We start from the raw sequence: 16,769 nt of genomic DNA on the forward strand, positions 1-16,769 counted from the left end.
CAGTGATTCACATCATATAAACATTCATACGTATACATAAAGTGCATGTCAGCATGAGTTCTATAAAGTGCCAGGTATAAAGTGCAAGTGCAAGTTTAAATAGATAAAGTGCATGAATAAATGGATGGATCCAAATGCGATGGACCTCTCCTGCCGCTGAGAGTGGACCAAGACATTGGAGACTTAGCAGCAGGTATATAAGTCCCATTCTCACATACAGGACAATGTCTACACTAAGGCAAGGCAAGGCAAGGCAAAGCATCTTTATTTATATAGCGCATTTCATACCAAGGCAACTCAATGTGCTTTACATAAAGACAAAACATTAAAAAAAAGAAGCATAAGACAGAATAAAAACAAACAAAACACTAAAAACAGATTTAAAGCAAGAGCAAATAAAAGTAAAATAAAAGAAAATAGATAAAGTTTTAAGTTCTCAGCTATAAGCACGTGAAAAGAGAAATGTTTTTAACCTGGATTTAAAAGTGCTCACAGTTGGGGCTGATGATACACTAAGTGCAATATAGAAAAATAAGGCAAGTGCAGTGCATGCATACATACGTATATGTAGGCATGCACTGCACAAAAATAACAATAATGACAGTTTGTTCGTCTTTGTAAACCATTGGATGTATGATGTAAACATGGAAGAATCTCATGCAGCCACTGGGAGCTACAAGTATCAGATACATTTTTTCTGAACAACTTTTCCATGTGGCGGCTTCAGGACACTTGGGTCAGTACGGACGAGCAGTATGGAGGTATCTGGATGTTTCATAGTGTGTGTTTTGGACCAATCAAAAGTGAACTCTATCCGCCGCCATATGAAAACCCGTTGCCAGAGTTTTGATGACTCTGAAAGTTCTCCAAACCCTTCCTTGGCATGACAGATGAGAGAAAATTGGTGAATTTAATTATCGATTTTGGGTGAAGTATCCCTTTAAGAGTTTGATGCACAGAAGCAGCAGCGTCAGGCAGTTTCAGGTTGGTTTCCGTTGTGGTGACGGGATTTTTTTTATTTTTTATGGTACAACTTGTGTGTCAGGCGTCTGATAAGAAAGGGGGGAAAAAACAACCTCTTTTTCTGTTCATCGCTCCGTCTGCTGCTGCTGAACATCAGATATTAAAGCCGTGCGCTGCGTCTGCGGTGAATGAAACTCACAGTTGTTTGCTGCCTCTTCTTTCCTGAGGTTTGATTTATCAGACAGTGAGGTAGCAGATAGATGGGCTGTTATTTGGGTTTTGGTCTTTTTTCTTATTTACACTGCGCCAGAGTGACACATATTTGCACATGCAACGTTTAAAAAACCACTTAAAAGGGAGAAACCTCAGAAAGAAGAGAGTTTGAGTTGACGACTCCAACTATACAATACACTGTGCACAACAGAAAATGCTGCATGCTGCAGGTTGACCTCCTGTCTTGTGTGTTGCATTAAAGGCCACGGGGTCAAATAGGAGAGTGACCTCAAAATAAAAAGTGCAAAAGTGTGTTTTTATGTCCAGTCGGCAGTCGTGTGTGTTTCTGAGAGGTAAATGAAGCTGGAAAAGTGAATTATTATTCACTTATACAAGTTTTACATCAGTTTACATTGAACGATTATCATCACTTTGTTGTTTGTTGTGTTAGTTTAGGTGCTAAAGCTCAAGTGCAAACTAAAATTGAGCTTTTATTTGTAAATATAATGAATGAAGAGTCCAGTGTGCAGCCTTAAGCTTTTAGAAAAGAAATATTTCACTTTTAGCTTCTTAATTAGACAAAGAGCATGTGATGCTAAATACATATGATGCAGAGATGATTAATGCACCATATGCACACACAGATTAATTTGTCCTAATTAAAAGGAATTATAGAGCGGATGTGAGCTGACTTCAGATCAGATTTCATAACTCATCTCAGTCACCGTGAGGCGTAAACATGTTTTCACTTGCAGAGAAGGAAATCGACTCTTTTTCAGTTTGCCTCTGACTTTTTCTAAAGAACCACAGTGGCAGAGTGAATTCAGGCAGGAGGTCACCGCCGGCGTACGGGTAGGAAACACAAAGTAAAGCTCACCTGCCCCCTGCTGGTCACACACTGCCAGTACACACCGTCACACACACACACAGGGACGGAAAGTATGAAACCGTGTTCTCAGTAGTCTGAAGGCAGAAGTGAAAACTAATAATCTGTCTGGTGAGAAACATTTAAGGATTTTTGTCAAAACATTAGATTCATAAAGAGTTCAGACTGTTTCAGACTCACTTGTAAATCCATAAGTAATATATAGACATATAAGGCCCTATAAACATACATGCAGATAAGATTGTATATCAAACATATATGATATATGTATTGTAAAATCTGTATATGTTTATGTGTATGTTTATTTGGACATGTATGTGTACATATTAATATGTATATGTATGTGTCTTTGTACATGTATGCTTACAGTATGTATATGTATAGGCCTATGTGTATGTGTACATATGAATATGTATATATTTATATCTTTATGTGTATGTGTACATATATGTATATGTTTATGTGCATATATGTGTGTCTTTTATATTGAAATACATATGTATATACACATATACATATATGTATGTATATGTATATGTATAGGCCTTTGTTTATGTGTATATGGATATGTATATGTTTATGTGCATGTATATGTGTGTTTTTTGTATTTAAATACATATGTCAATACATATGTATATACACATACACATATATCTGTATGTGTATGGATATGTATTGTATATGTGTACATATGGATATGTATATGTTTATATATCCATATGTGTATGTGGACATGTATGTATAGAGAATGTGAAGTTACGTCACGCCGTGGGACGTTGGACGCCGTCTTTGGAGGATCGCGGATGTAAACACTTGCTAGTCCCCCTAAAAAAAGTTCCCCAAAGTCGCTTAAAAGTAATCATGGTGGGACAGTACTGCTGCGTAAAAAAATGCCACAGTAGTATATGCACTAATACCAAAAACGAGATAGTTCACGATGTCTGGATAAGTCAGTGGAGGGAGTAAATCTGGGTCTTAATAAGTTGTAGTTTTTCTGTGTACCTTGTTTCTCGTTAAATTTGAGTTTATCACGATACGTTCCTCCTTCGTTTCCCTTCCCCTTCTCCATTTCTTTTTTTTATTTTATTTTTGTCCGTCTTCCTCATCTCTTTTTCTTTCTCTTTTACTTCTTGCTCGTTTTCTTCCGTTTTCCCCACTCTGTTTACGTTTGCGTTCTTCCAAAGATGGCGCCGACGTCCCACAACGCCAAAGCAGCGTGACGTCAGCTTCACATTCTCTATATGTTTATAAACATGTATCTTTATGTGCACAATACACATATGGATATATGTCTATGTGCATGTATATATGTGTCTTTTATATTTAAATACATATGTAAATGGACTTTGGAATAGATGTATATGTATGTATCATCTGTGCATACAATATAAGCATTGCATACAATATAAAGTAAAATAATTAGTATGTATATTCAATAAACAGAAATGTCCATATTTACAGGGACTAGAGATATATGTTCCTACATGTATTCATGTTTCATATATAGTGCTTTACATATATAACATTTTTACTTTATATTGATATATATTTCAGGTATGGAAGTTAATTGTACGTACATTTACATGAGGAGACCTTCAGCCTCATATAAATCACACGCTGGATAAAGGTTTTCTTGTCTCAGACTGACTCGTCTGGCTGAATTAAGTCGTATATAAACCTCCAGATTCACAGTGTGACATTATTTCAGAAACATTATGACTCACTTACTCACAAAATAAAAGCACAAGTAGTCGAGTTGAACTTTGCTTGTAGTTCCTCCACTGTGGCAGCAGGGGGCACTGAAAAGGAAGAGGCCTCTGCAGCCGGTTCTCTGTTTGCTCTGTGGCTTCTCTTTCTCTCTCTCTCTCTCTCTCTCTCTGTTTTTTTTTTTTTTGCAATATGAAGCAGCGTTGTGTGAGATAAACCACTGAGCCGCGGTGACACCAGCTGCACAGCTGCAGACGCTCTGATGTTGTCAGCAGCATCATGGCAGCAGAGATGATCACCGAGGAGTACGACACCGACAACTACAACTACAGCTATGAAGACGACGATAACGACACCGTGATGTTCAATGACACCGGGATGTTTAACGGTGGCTGTGACGGCTCGCCCCTCTACGGCGCCCACATCTTCCTCCCGGTCGCCTACTACCTCATCTTCTTCACCGGTTTCCTGGGCAACCTGCTGGTGATGCTGGTGGTGGGCAGCCGGAGCCGTAAGGTAGGGTTGGGACGATGCGCTTTTCTCCCGATTCGATTCTTCTACAATTTTTTGGATGGCGATTCGATCTAAATTGCGATTCTACGATATTGCCGATTCTCTCGATTTTTAGTCTACATTTTTAACAAAACCTGTACTCTCTGTATGTAAAAAAAAAAAGGCTAACAAATGCACATTGCACGATATTTAAACCCCCCCCCCAAAAAAAAATTCAAAATAAAAATCGATTTAAAAATCGTCAAAAAAGATATTGCCTTTGTTTTCGTTTTGTTTGTTTGTTTGTTGTTGTGATTCTTTTCTTCTTTTTATTTTATTTTTATTTTTTATATATGTATGCTTATATGTCGTGTGTGTGTCTGTGTGTGACAGTATATGTGTGTATTTACATTTTGCTTCTTCTTTTTGTGTGTGTGTGCTTTGTCGTTTGGATTTTCCTTGTCTTTGTTTGTTTGTTTGGAACATACAGTCAATAGTAGGGCTATATTGTTTGCAAACAGGAAATAGCCTACACTTGAATTGTCTGTATGTTCTTATTTTATTTTATTATACTGATTTACATTTTTTTTGCTATATGTTGATATGAAAAATGAATAAAAAATTGTTAAAGCAGAAGTAAGTGATCCGGTCGTTTTGGCTAATGCTGCGTTCCAGGTAGGCTTTTGAAACCGTAAATTACAGCTTCAAGTCACAACTTACGACTTTGTAGCGTTCCAGGCAACCCACTCGTGTTTTTCCGACCTGTTTTACCTGTGAAAGTCACTATAACGGCCACTCGTAACTTCCGACCCGTGAAGTCGTACCAGATCGAACTGGTACGACTTCACAGGTCGGAAAAACATGAGTTACGGGTTGCCTTGAACGCACCATAACGTCTTGTCAGCCGATGGAGTTAGCAGCCCCCGCCCTCGTCATGGATCTATTGGTCCTCGTTGGATGCACGCGCATCCCTTGGCTGCACGCACAGCCCTTCATGCCGTTCTCTCTCCTCATTGGATAAAACTTGTAGGATACAAGGAAAGTTTTCTCCTCGGCTCAGAGCAGAGCAGAGTGACTGAGAGACCCGTGTTTCGGTCCAAACACTCTATGTAAGTGATTGCTGTCGGAAGATATAACTATTTAAGACTTATATTAACACAAAAATATCGCCTACTTCTGCTTTAACAAAAAAAAAAAAAAAGATATCGCGATATTTATGTGAATCGATTTTTTCTCCCACCCCTACCGTAAGGGCGGCCGGCTGGTGGACACCTTCATCCTCAACCTGGCGCTGGCCGACCTGGTCTTCGTGCTGACGCTGCCGCTCTGGGCCGTGTCCGCGGGCCAGAGCGGCCGCTGGATCTTCGGGGAGCCGCTGTGCAAGCTGAGCAGCTACATCATCGCCGTCAACCGCTTCTCCAACATCTTCTTCCTCACCTGCATGAGCGTCGACCGCTACCTGGCCGTGGTGAAGCTCATGGACTCGCGCTACCTGAGGAGCAGCCAGTGCATCCGGGCCACGTGCGCCGGCATCTGGGTCGTCTCGCTGGCTCTCGGCGTCCCGTCTTGGATCTACAGAGGAACGGAGAAGATCCAAGACGGAGAGACCTGTGTGGAGATCAACAGCTCGCCCTTCTTCCTGGTGCTCAGTCTCACCATGGCCTTGCCCACCTTCGTCTTCCCGGTGCTCATCATCATGCTCTGCTACGGCACCATCGTCAAGCACCTCAACAAACACTGCGTCGCCGCCGTCAACCCGCGAGCCGAGGCGCGACGCAGACACTCGCTCAAGATGGTGCTCTGCATCATCGTGGCCTTCGTGGTTTCCTGGCTCCCCTTCAACATCTTCAAAGCCATCATCATCGGCGAGCAGCTCTCCAACTCCGACTCCAACAACCTCGTCCTCGGCTGCAACGCCACGGCGGCGTGGCAGAGGAACGGGCTGCTGGTGTCGTGCTGCCTCGCCTTCCTCAACAGCTGCGTCAACCCGGCCATCTACTTCTTCCTGGACCATCACTTCAGGCGACGAGCCGAGAACCTCTGCAAGAGCTGCGTCGGCAAACCCAAGCTGCTGCAGAGCCACAACTCCTCGGCCTCGGCCTCAGAGAGTTTCGGAACGACGGCGACGGCAGCAGCCGGGAGGACTCAGATGATCCAGATGGTTGAGTAGTAAGACGCAGAGTTCATGTTCATGTTCATGTCGGAGCATTAAAGTGAAACAAAATGTGAATCTAAAGTTTTATTTGTTCAGACATAGAACAGATTCAAATGTGAATTTCTTTTTATATCTCATATCTTTTTCTATTTGAATGAGATGTTCATATTGCTTTAAACCAAACCTTACAGTGCATTAATGTTGTGCATATTTTATATTTTATATATTTTATATTCTGTGTGAAAATCCTTTGAATTGGTTCAGAATAATTAATGTATAAATATATAAAGTGAAATGGAGTAAACTGTTGCTACAGGATAAGAATGATATCTTTATGTTGTTGTTGTTGTTGGATAAAAAGTTTTGGTGCATGAACAATGTTTTTGATAACATAAAAAAAAATAAAGATATTTTTGTACATTTATAATTTGGCTTTTAATCTGTGATTCCATTGAAATGAAACTTTTATTTTAATAACATTGATGTTTATGTCTGTATATCATCAATCAGAATTTAACAAATCACTATAACAGAAATTAAGATTAAGATTAAGATTAATTATTAAATTGTATTATAATATTAAAGTGAGGTCACATTGAAAACTGTCACTGTAAAAAAGAAAGAAATTGCATTATTGCCTCTGCACCTGAACTTTAAGATTCAATTAAATCTTGAGGATCAGGCTCAGTTATATGTTGAAGCTTCATCAATAATCTCACAGTTGTAAATGTTTGTAACTAATATTCAACAAAACAAATCCTATAATAATATAACAGATATGACAATAATAATATGTAGGCTATTGTATGTAACATTTCACACCAGAAAATGTGATTTGTAACAAGATCAAACAATGAAGCTTGCAGACGGATTTTTCTTTCTTGGACAGTTAGAGCTCTACTTTCTAATGTCTGAGCGACAGAGGAGATAAAACATGTTGTGTATCGCAGCAACAACACAACAACTGTAAAAAACACATGATGTGAAACTAACAGGGGTGAAACGTGAGGTCATTTCCCAGTTTCGCATACGTACATGAGAGCTTTGCAGGATAAAATATTTTTAAAAAGGGGGAGACGATAATGAAACTGGAGAAGAATAAACTGGCAACTATGACAAAACAAACACATAGTAAAAAAAAAAAAAAAAACTGTGTGTGTGTGACAGGAAACAGAAAACATTTGAGAAGGCGACTGATTCTCACCACCTCCTGACCACATACAACAAGACCAGTATGGCAAACAAATGTTCGGTTCAGTTGAGATCTGATATCTGTGTCTCTGTCTATGCAGATGAAATGAAACGTAAAACCATGCACCAACGCTTCTCCTTTTTTTTTCTTTATGTCCCCTCCCTCTTGCCCTCTTTTTGTGCGCTTTGCTTTTGTTGTTTACTCTCTACAGTCAGTCAGTCAGGTCAAACATAACTGAACTTCTCAGAAGTCGACAGCAGCAGCAGCAGCAGCAGTTATTCATGTTACAGGGAAGTGCAGGTACATGAGAGTTCAGACGTTCAGGTGGTGCCCACTTGTTTTTCACTTGTGTATCTGATCTCATGTGAATGCGGTGGTTTTTTTTTTTTTTTTTAATCACAGGCTGGTTGTTGTAGGTGCCAGCCGAGGGGTGGGCATCAAAGTGAGAGAGGGGGGTCAGGAATTCCCCCTTCTCCTGAGAAAGTCAAATGAGGAACAGTAGCCTAGCGCCGCCGCCGCATTTTCCCACCAATTTTTTTGTTTTTTAATTTGAATATTACCCGTATTTGTCCCAGTTGTTTTGCATCCTCTTCTACTGCGAAGCGATAACTGAGAGCAAACATAGAGAGACAGGCTAGTGTTTTCATGTCATGTTTTCAAAAAAACAGCATAAAGAATGGTTACTGTCTCACCAAATCTGCACCCATGAATGAATGAAATATTGACTAGCACTTTAATACAGTACTACTGTAGTCCTTATTTCTTACATTTCTTCTATTTATGCAGATAGCAATGCCATGCAGCGCTGCATGGCATTGTTATCTGTTTTCTTATTTCTTATTTTTTACTGTGCTGCTAGTAGGCCTACTCTGTCCTTTCTTATCTGTTTTCTTATTGTTGTAACTGCTGCTATACTATGTTTTTTCATACTTACGCAGCTTCCTACTGTTATCTTTTTGTATGGTATGTCTGTCCGTCTTTAAATGTGAGGACTACGGATGGAAATTAGCTTTGAGCTAAATCCGGCATGACGTGATGTACGTCTCACAAATTGTTAATTACAGTTTTTCTCAGTCGCTTTGGTGCTATTCTCAGATCAGAATGAAAGTTCTCATAACTATTAGTTCAACCTCCACAACACGTAGTCATTTGTCCACATCAAAGTAGCAGTTTCTCCTTCCTCTGAACAAATTGCAAATGCTTTTGGACATGTATCAGTTGCTGTCATACAATTCTCTGCTGTTTTACAACATTATCATTTGTTTATGTCATGTCAGTCAAAATGAACTATACTTTTGAACGCTGAATAGTCTTTCCCTATAAAACTAATAGTCCTCATTTCATTGCTTGAGTCATTACATACAAAATTGTTGAACTAGTTTTCAAAATCTGTCAAACTAATTTTAAATGTTGGGAGAAGCACTGTGAATTCAATTATTCAAACATTTACAGTAAGGAACAACAGGTATGCATGGTATTGGACAGTAATTCAGCACTAAACAATCTGCACTGCTGTCATTGTGTCAGGCATTACTGTAAGATACAGTGGGACAAGAACTTTTTACATTTACATTTAGACTTACAGCTTCACTAGAGAACAGATTTACTGTATTGTAATGTATTACAGCAACCACAGTAAAGATTTCCCATCTTTACAGTACGGTACTGTACTACAGCATTTTACAAGTAGGAAGCACTTTTACAGTATTGTACACTACAGTAATAATGGTTGATGCAGTACATGTACTGTACATTACTGTAATTTTACTCTGCATCACATAGGATTACAAGACAACCTCACAGAGGTGGAAGAGACTGAGCCCTTTTTACTCTGCTACAAGAACAAGACATTTGTGCAATGGTGATTACAAAGAATGGCATAAGGTTGAAAGAGATACAATGTAAGGATGACATTACTGTATCTTTGGGAATATTGAATCTGTTTCAATCGCTACAATTGACAGAGTGATGTAGATGAAAATGTGACTGGAACGTCTGGATGTGCAGGAATGATTTACGGTACTCTGTAGGTTCAGTTACTATATGTACTGCAACATTGTTTACGTAAAGTTGTACCCAAAGAGTGTTTCTTATGTTTGTTGTAGATGACTGTAGTGTATTTTTCCTTTGCACAATGCTGTGAACAAATCAGAATTGCAAAGAGCATATGCAGTAGAAATGTGAAACATACATATTCAGTATCTCCACTAAATACAGTAATGTGTAACTTTACTGTAGTTTTCACATGGCTGTACAAGTAGTGTATAGTGCTGTCTTGAGCGTTTTCAGGTAGTATCATCACTTTTTGCATTGGAAAACACTTAGAGAATAAAGTGTCCTAATGAAAACATGACAAAGCCATTTGACTGTCTTGTTCATAAACGATGGTGTCAGGACTTCTCATTTTGACGACACTGACAGTTTCATTGACATGAGTACTTGCTTTTGAGGGATGGACAATCCATTTTGAGCAAGTGACGTGCTTTTGCAGGTCATCCACTAGGTTTTGCAGTTTGTAATAATTGTTCTGAGAAATGCACTAACTGTTGTGCAAATGTTAAAGCAGAAGTAAGCGATCCGGTGGTTTTGGCTAACTTCCTGTCAGCCGATGGAGTTAGCAGGCCCCGCCCTCGTCCCTACGTCACCACATTCACACGCATCCCTTGGCTGCACACACAGAGAGGACCGCCCCTTTATGCCGTTCTCTCTCCTCATTGGATAAAGGTTGTAGGATACAAGGAAAGTTTTCTCCTCGGCTTACAGCAGAGCAGAGTGACTGACAGACCCGTGTTTCAGACCAAACACTCTATATAAGTGATTGCTGTCGGAAGATATAACTATTTAAGACTTGTATTAACACAAACATTCTGCCTACTTCTGCTTTAAGAGTGATGTGAGAAAAGCACCAAAGCGATTGAGAAAAACTGTAATGTGCACTGTCCTTGTCAAATAAACAATAAATGAAAATGAAAAAATTAAATGTAGTGTAGAAGACGACTGTGTGTTCCCAATAACTGGAGAATAAACTGAATAAACAAAGAGCCCACACAGAAATATAATAGGCCTATATATCAGAGGTCTTCAACAGCTGGTCCGTGACCCCTAGGGGGTCCGCAGAGGTGCTGCAGGGGGGGTCATGAAACCTTTGGTTGAGAATACAATTTGGTTTGTTTTTTTGTTTCCACATTTATGCTTAGAATAGAACGAATCACTTTGTTGTTTACAACTACTTCCGGGTAGAAAACCAGCATGAGAACAATAGTGACGGATGAGAGTTTCGCTGTATAGCTATATCTAATTTTTCATGTCACTATATCGCTGTTTAGACTAATCTGATGTTTGTAAAGTTTATAAAACCAATGATTGGACAAACATTACTATTTCTAGTCTTCAAGCAAGAAAGGAAGTCCAGTTGCTTTTTTACTACAACTCCACAAGAATTACTATTTCTATGTGCACGTTTTTGTAATTAGTCATGGTTATCGTAAATCGGCAGGGCTAACGGTTAGCTACCTGTTTAACTTCAATAACTCAGTGACTCAATAAACGGTCCATGAAAAAATATTTTCTTCAGTGGATATCTTAGTTACAACATGACTGAGTTAACTGGAGTAGTTTCATGTCGTGTCGACAATGGGTGGGTTTTACAGTAACAGCTGACGCCGTTAGCTTAGCTGCCGCCGTTAGCTGTCCCTGTCAGCTGCAGCCACTGATGCTTTCTAGACACTGTGATTCTCCCAAAACTGAATAAATACAACACATTGCAACACAAAACACACACACAGAAATAGTAATGTTTTTTCAATCATTTCAGATTTGTCTAAACCGTGATAGGGCGTGAAAAATATAGGCTAGCTGAACTCTTGTTCCTTACTACTGTTCTCATTCAAATTACGTGCTGGTCTTCTACCCGGAAGAAGTTGTAAACAACAAGGCGATTCTGTCCAAAAACGTCAATTTGAATAGCTTCTATGCATGATTACCATTCAATTGAAAGACACTGCTGATATTGGCATTGGTATCAGTTACAGTAATAAGGTCTGTTTATAAATGGCAGTGGCACGACTATGAATATACAAACCTTTGTATTGAATAGCTGAGTAGGCTATTGAATCCAGGGTACGTTTATACATGGTAGGCTACTAGGCCCAATTTACAGTAATATATTGTAACAGACACAATTTTATAAATATTTAAAGTAGGGGGTCCCTGCTTCATCTCTACATCAGTTTGGGGGTCCTTGGCCTGAAAAACGTTGAAGACCCGTGATATATATCACAATAATATGAACGCCTTCTGCATGAAGACATACGTTCATAATATATAAGAAACAACCATGGTAGATAGATAGAACGATAGAACGATAGATAGAACGATAGATAGAACGATAGATAGATAGAACGATAGATAGAACGATAGATAGATAGAACGATAGATAGATAGATAGAACGATAGATAGATAGATAGATAGATAGATAGATAGATAGATAGATAGATAGATAGATAGATAGATAGATAGATAGATTATTGACACTGTAAAAAAAATAAGCAAAATTACAAGGTAAAAACCGTTTCATAATAAAAATAACAAGTCATGAATGAATAAATGATAAATGAGAGCACACGTTGCACACACACCCACACACACAGTACCAACATATGCTTGGTGCTGCACACAGGACAGTTAATGCACGAGACCTTTGTGTCGTTATGATGAGGTGTGTGTGTGTGTGTGTGTCAGTGTTATCCCAGTATGATGATAATGTGTGGGTGTGTCTGTGGTTAAAGTGTAGTGTTCGGTGTGGTCATGTCTCTATAGAAACTGTTCCTGTATTTTTACACAACTCTGCTGCACTTACTTAAAACTTTATTAGAATTACTTTATTTAATCCCTGAGGGGAAATTTAAAATGTCACAGAGCAGCAACAAGACAATACAGACAACAACACAGATCACAAACACTGAGTAAAAATACATGAAGACATAAAAACACATAGTGTATTAAAACACAAAATAAAAAAGAAATAAATATATGAATAAGAGATGCGTGTAAAGGGTTAAAAAAGTTAAGAAGTGCGGGGCGGTGCGTGGCGCAGTGGGTAGAGCGGCCGCCCCATGTAGAGGCTACAGTCCTCGCCGCAGGCGTCCCCGGTTCGGGTCCCGCGTCGGGCGGACCTTTCCTGCGTGTCATTCCCCCTCTCTCTGCCTCCCCATTTCCTGTCTATCCCTACTGTCATCACTATCAAATAAAGGCAAAAAGCCGAAAAATATACTTTAAAAAAAAAAAAAAAAAAAAAAAAGTTAAGAAGTGCTGGGTCCAGGATGCTTATGGTGACTGAATTAATTAATCAGATTGAGGAGTTGTACAGCTGTATTGCAGTGGGTATGAATGAATGTTTATATCACTCTCTTGAGCAGCAGGGGAGTCTGTATCTGTGACTGAAAGTACTTTTAAGACAGTGTTTTATGGAGAGGATGGGTGGTGTTGTCAGTGATCCTGAGGAATTTTGTTCGTTCATTTTGTTCGTTATTTAAAGAAAATGTCTGGCTGGACAAAGATCAAAAGTGAAAATGAATAAATTATTTTTTTCTCATGTTCAGCTGCTGCAGCTACTTCCTGTCCACTTGCCTGGTTTGTCTGTGTGGTATCAGGGGAAGGTCTCATGTGGTTCGTTCCTTTTTTGTTTGTAGTGACACAAATTTCCACCAAGTTGAACAATAAAGTTGAACTAAACTCTCTGGAAAATGGAAAATAATTGTTTGATATGCATAAGTGTGAATATAAACACATATAATAATACTGTTAATACTGTATGTATGTACATGCGTCGGCGGCCTGGTGACGGTGAGTATCTGCTAGTGATCGTTGTGGTCGGAGTGTCTTGTGGTTAATATATGCACATTTCTCTAGAGTGTTAACCTCAGAGTACTGCCAAAGGTCAAACACAGTAAAAAAGTAGCTGTTGCAGATGGCTACAACCGCCTGACACAATATTTATAAGGTTTTTTATTTAATTGAATCTTAATGAAATACTCTTGTATTCTTGGGTCGAATCAACCTGGGACGTCATTTGGGTTTAAAATCAGTTCAGAAATAAATGAAAAAAATACTTTGTAATCTATTAACATATATTGTCTTTATCTCAATTTCAAATAATATAGATATTATATATATAGTACTGTATATAAAACTCATGTTTGCAATTAATCTCTACTCACATTTAACATCTTCAAGGTCTTGGATTTGTCTCGGTCTCAGTCGAGTTGGACTCTTTTAATCTTTAGAAAAAGATTTTTTCTCCAGACCAGTCAAGACCACAGCTGTAGTGACACCTGTTTTTGTTTTCTTTAACCACCAATGTCTCTGTGTCTCGGTCTCACTTTGGTTTCTGTGATGTAATTCAATAAGTTCCAGATAATTCAAATAGTTGTACTAAAGTATCTGCTTGTGTAACAACTTGGTGTCACCATGACAACAGTGGGAGGAGACTTCAGCAGGTTCTGTGCTGTGTTCTTCTGTTCAATCCAAACTTTGTTCACATTAAATATGGTTTAGATTTTACATCAAATCATCTTTTCTTTGTAACTGAGGAGGAATAATGTAAATATCAAGACACATGATTATTATGAGGACTGGGACTGAAGACAGTGATGGTCTCAGGTTAGAGGTTCTTGACTACGAGACTAAATGTAGGTGTTACACGTTTTTTGTGATGAAAAAATCCACTATAATCCAGACTTGGGTGTTATAAATTATGCTTATTTTAGGAAAAAATCAAATTAAGCAAAATGTCATGCTCTTCAGTGTTATTATTGACTCCCCTCTTGACCTACAACACTTCTTTGTCACATAGATGAGTGTGTTGTCCATCTCTGTCCGCTGGTCGCTGAGAAAACGCGTCTCTTCTCAAGATCGGTCATATCCAGAATCATTTTTCTGAATTGAGTCACAAATCTGCAGCTCAAAGTTTGACTTGACTTGGCTTAATGCCCTGAATATGAGTCACTACAAATCATTGTAGCCATGGTAACATCTGTATTATGTCAGCAGGGGATGGAGACCGGAGCAGACAGACACATGACGGAGTGTGAAGGTGAGAGGAGACAACTAGTGCTTATTTTATAATAATATAGCAGCATATGTACTATTGTTCTTTTGTTTTTTTGGGTTTTTTTTGTCTGTACTTGTTCACAAAAGCCAAGAAACTTGTGAATGACCCATCTCATCCCGGACACTCACTGTTTGAGCTCCTGCCATCAGGCAGACGCTACAGGGCATTAAAAACCCGCACAAGGCTCAAGAACAGTTTTTATGCCAGAGCCATAGCTGCACTTAACATGGCCAGCATGTAAACCTGCAGAATGTGAATACCTGTTGTTGTTTCCTGTATGTGTTTTTAATTGATTTTATTTATTTATTTATTATAGATGTTTTATTTATTTTTATATTTTTTCCTACTTGCACTTTAAGGACTGCACCCAATTTCGTTGTACTTGTGCAATGACAATACAGACATTCAACTTGTTCATCACAGAAAATAAACTAAGACCACTGAGTTTCACTGAGTTTCCAGATGTTAAAGGCAATTTAAAAACTGAAAAATGTAAACTTGTACCATTTTTCTGCATGTGAAAACATTGAAACGGGCCAATTTCACCCAATTACCAACACAAAGGTTAAATTTATATTAAAGATTCTTATTAATCCTTTGCAGGAAATTACATTGTTACCACAGAAGCACCAGACAGAAGACCACACACACACACAAACATCATACATAGAATACACAATAACAACATATTGCACAACCCGTTAGTAAAAGTAGCAAGGTCTAAAATAAGGATTAAAAAGGAGGCAGAGACACAATCACATGATTACAGTAGGCTAAGATAAAAAGCCTAATGGCACATGATTACTGTAAATACATATTTTGATACTTGATGGACATTTATTATTTATTATTTTTTTATTAATTGCATTTTATTCATATATTGTTTCATCTCTTCAAGATTGCTTCAGCAGTTTCATCACTTAATTCAAATTTATTCAGCTCATTCAGCTTCCAGCTTTCAGCATTCACCCGTATTTCCTTCAGGAAATGCATTCTCTAGTCTTTTTTTTTAATTCATTGCATTGTTCATCTTAAGTTTTTTTTAATTATTACACATATTGAATAGTAAATTTTGATTTATTGTAAATGTATAATCAGAATTTCAAAATAAAAGTTGTGAGATTTCTGATTCTTCTTAAGAATGAACTCCTGTGAGTAAATTTGTCGCCCTTTTTGTCCGTTTACTCCTCCGGTCTGTCTCACACACATAGTGAAAGGTGAGACCTTGGGCATTAGTGCACAGTATTATCAGACTTTTGTCAGTGACTCACTCTGTCTCTGGTGAGACGTTCACATTTGTGATGTTCTCACAGCGCCGTCTCACTGTGGCTGCAGCTTCTCATTACAAAACTCAGATTTAGAGAACTAAAACCGTCATAGACCTCGATCTTTGAACTTGGTTTCACCTTGTAAAATGACTGGCACAAGACTAAACTCTCTGGTTTGATGATTAAGTCCTTGTAAGAAGGGAACAATGTAGAGTTTCTCTTTAAAAAGGTGGTATTACAACAAAATTTATACAGTTTCTGAATGAAAATAACTGTAAAATTCACATTATTAGGACAAAAATATTTTCCAATGAGCCTATTTTGGTGCCACACCGATCCCCCGACTCGATGAAAAAACTTGCAGACGTCTTGAATTTAGAAATGCAGTGTTGCACAGTGTTGGTGGTGAAAATTAACTTCACAATTGGAACCACCAACATGCAGACGGTTCACACAGATCGTGCCAACGCTGCAGCTCTGAGATCAGATGATCCGCTGTGGTTTCCCTTGTTGCTGCTGAAGCCGAACACAAGCCACACGTCTGAGCAGTCGGCTCGGTTTAAAAATAACAAATAATGAAAAAAGAGAACACGTTCAATGGTTATTTATTTAAAAATACATATTTGTCCAGTTTTATTTCCCTTAAGCTTCAGTGTCTCACTTTGAACAAACACAAATGCTGCCAGAAATATCAGTGAACCATTGATCGGTTCCTTCTATCTACATTGATCGGTTCCTTATACCACAATACCATTTAAGAAGGTCAAAGAACGTGTGGTTT

At 38.5% G+C, this 16,769-nt stretch overlaps 1 protein-coding gene across 1 annotated transcript; it reads left to right on the forward strand.

Annotated features, from left to right (window-relative positions):
* Window positions 1-4,048: 4,048 nt before the first annotated feature.
* gpr25 (G protein-coupled receptor 25) lies at window positions 4,049-6,431 on the forward strand. Its single transcript, XM_085777875.1, has 2 exons — window positions 4,049-4,285; window positions 5,514-6,431. The coding sequence occupies exons 1-2, from the start codon at window positions 4,049-4,051 to the stop codon at window positions 6,429-6,431; spliced, it is 1,155 nt and encodes a 384-aa protein (XP_085634001.1).
* Window positions 6,432-16,769: the final 10,338 nt, after the last annotated feature.

Source organism: Trachurus japonicus, chromosome 5 (genome assembly GCF_045865225.1).
Source record: "Trachurus japonicus isolate A0001 chromosome 5, Traja_1.0".
Classification (NCBI taxonomy): Eukaryota; Metazoa; Chordata; class Actinopteri; order Carangiformes; family Carangidae; genus Trachurus; species Trachurus japonicus.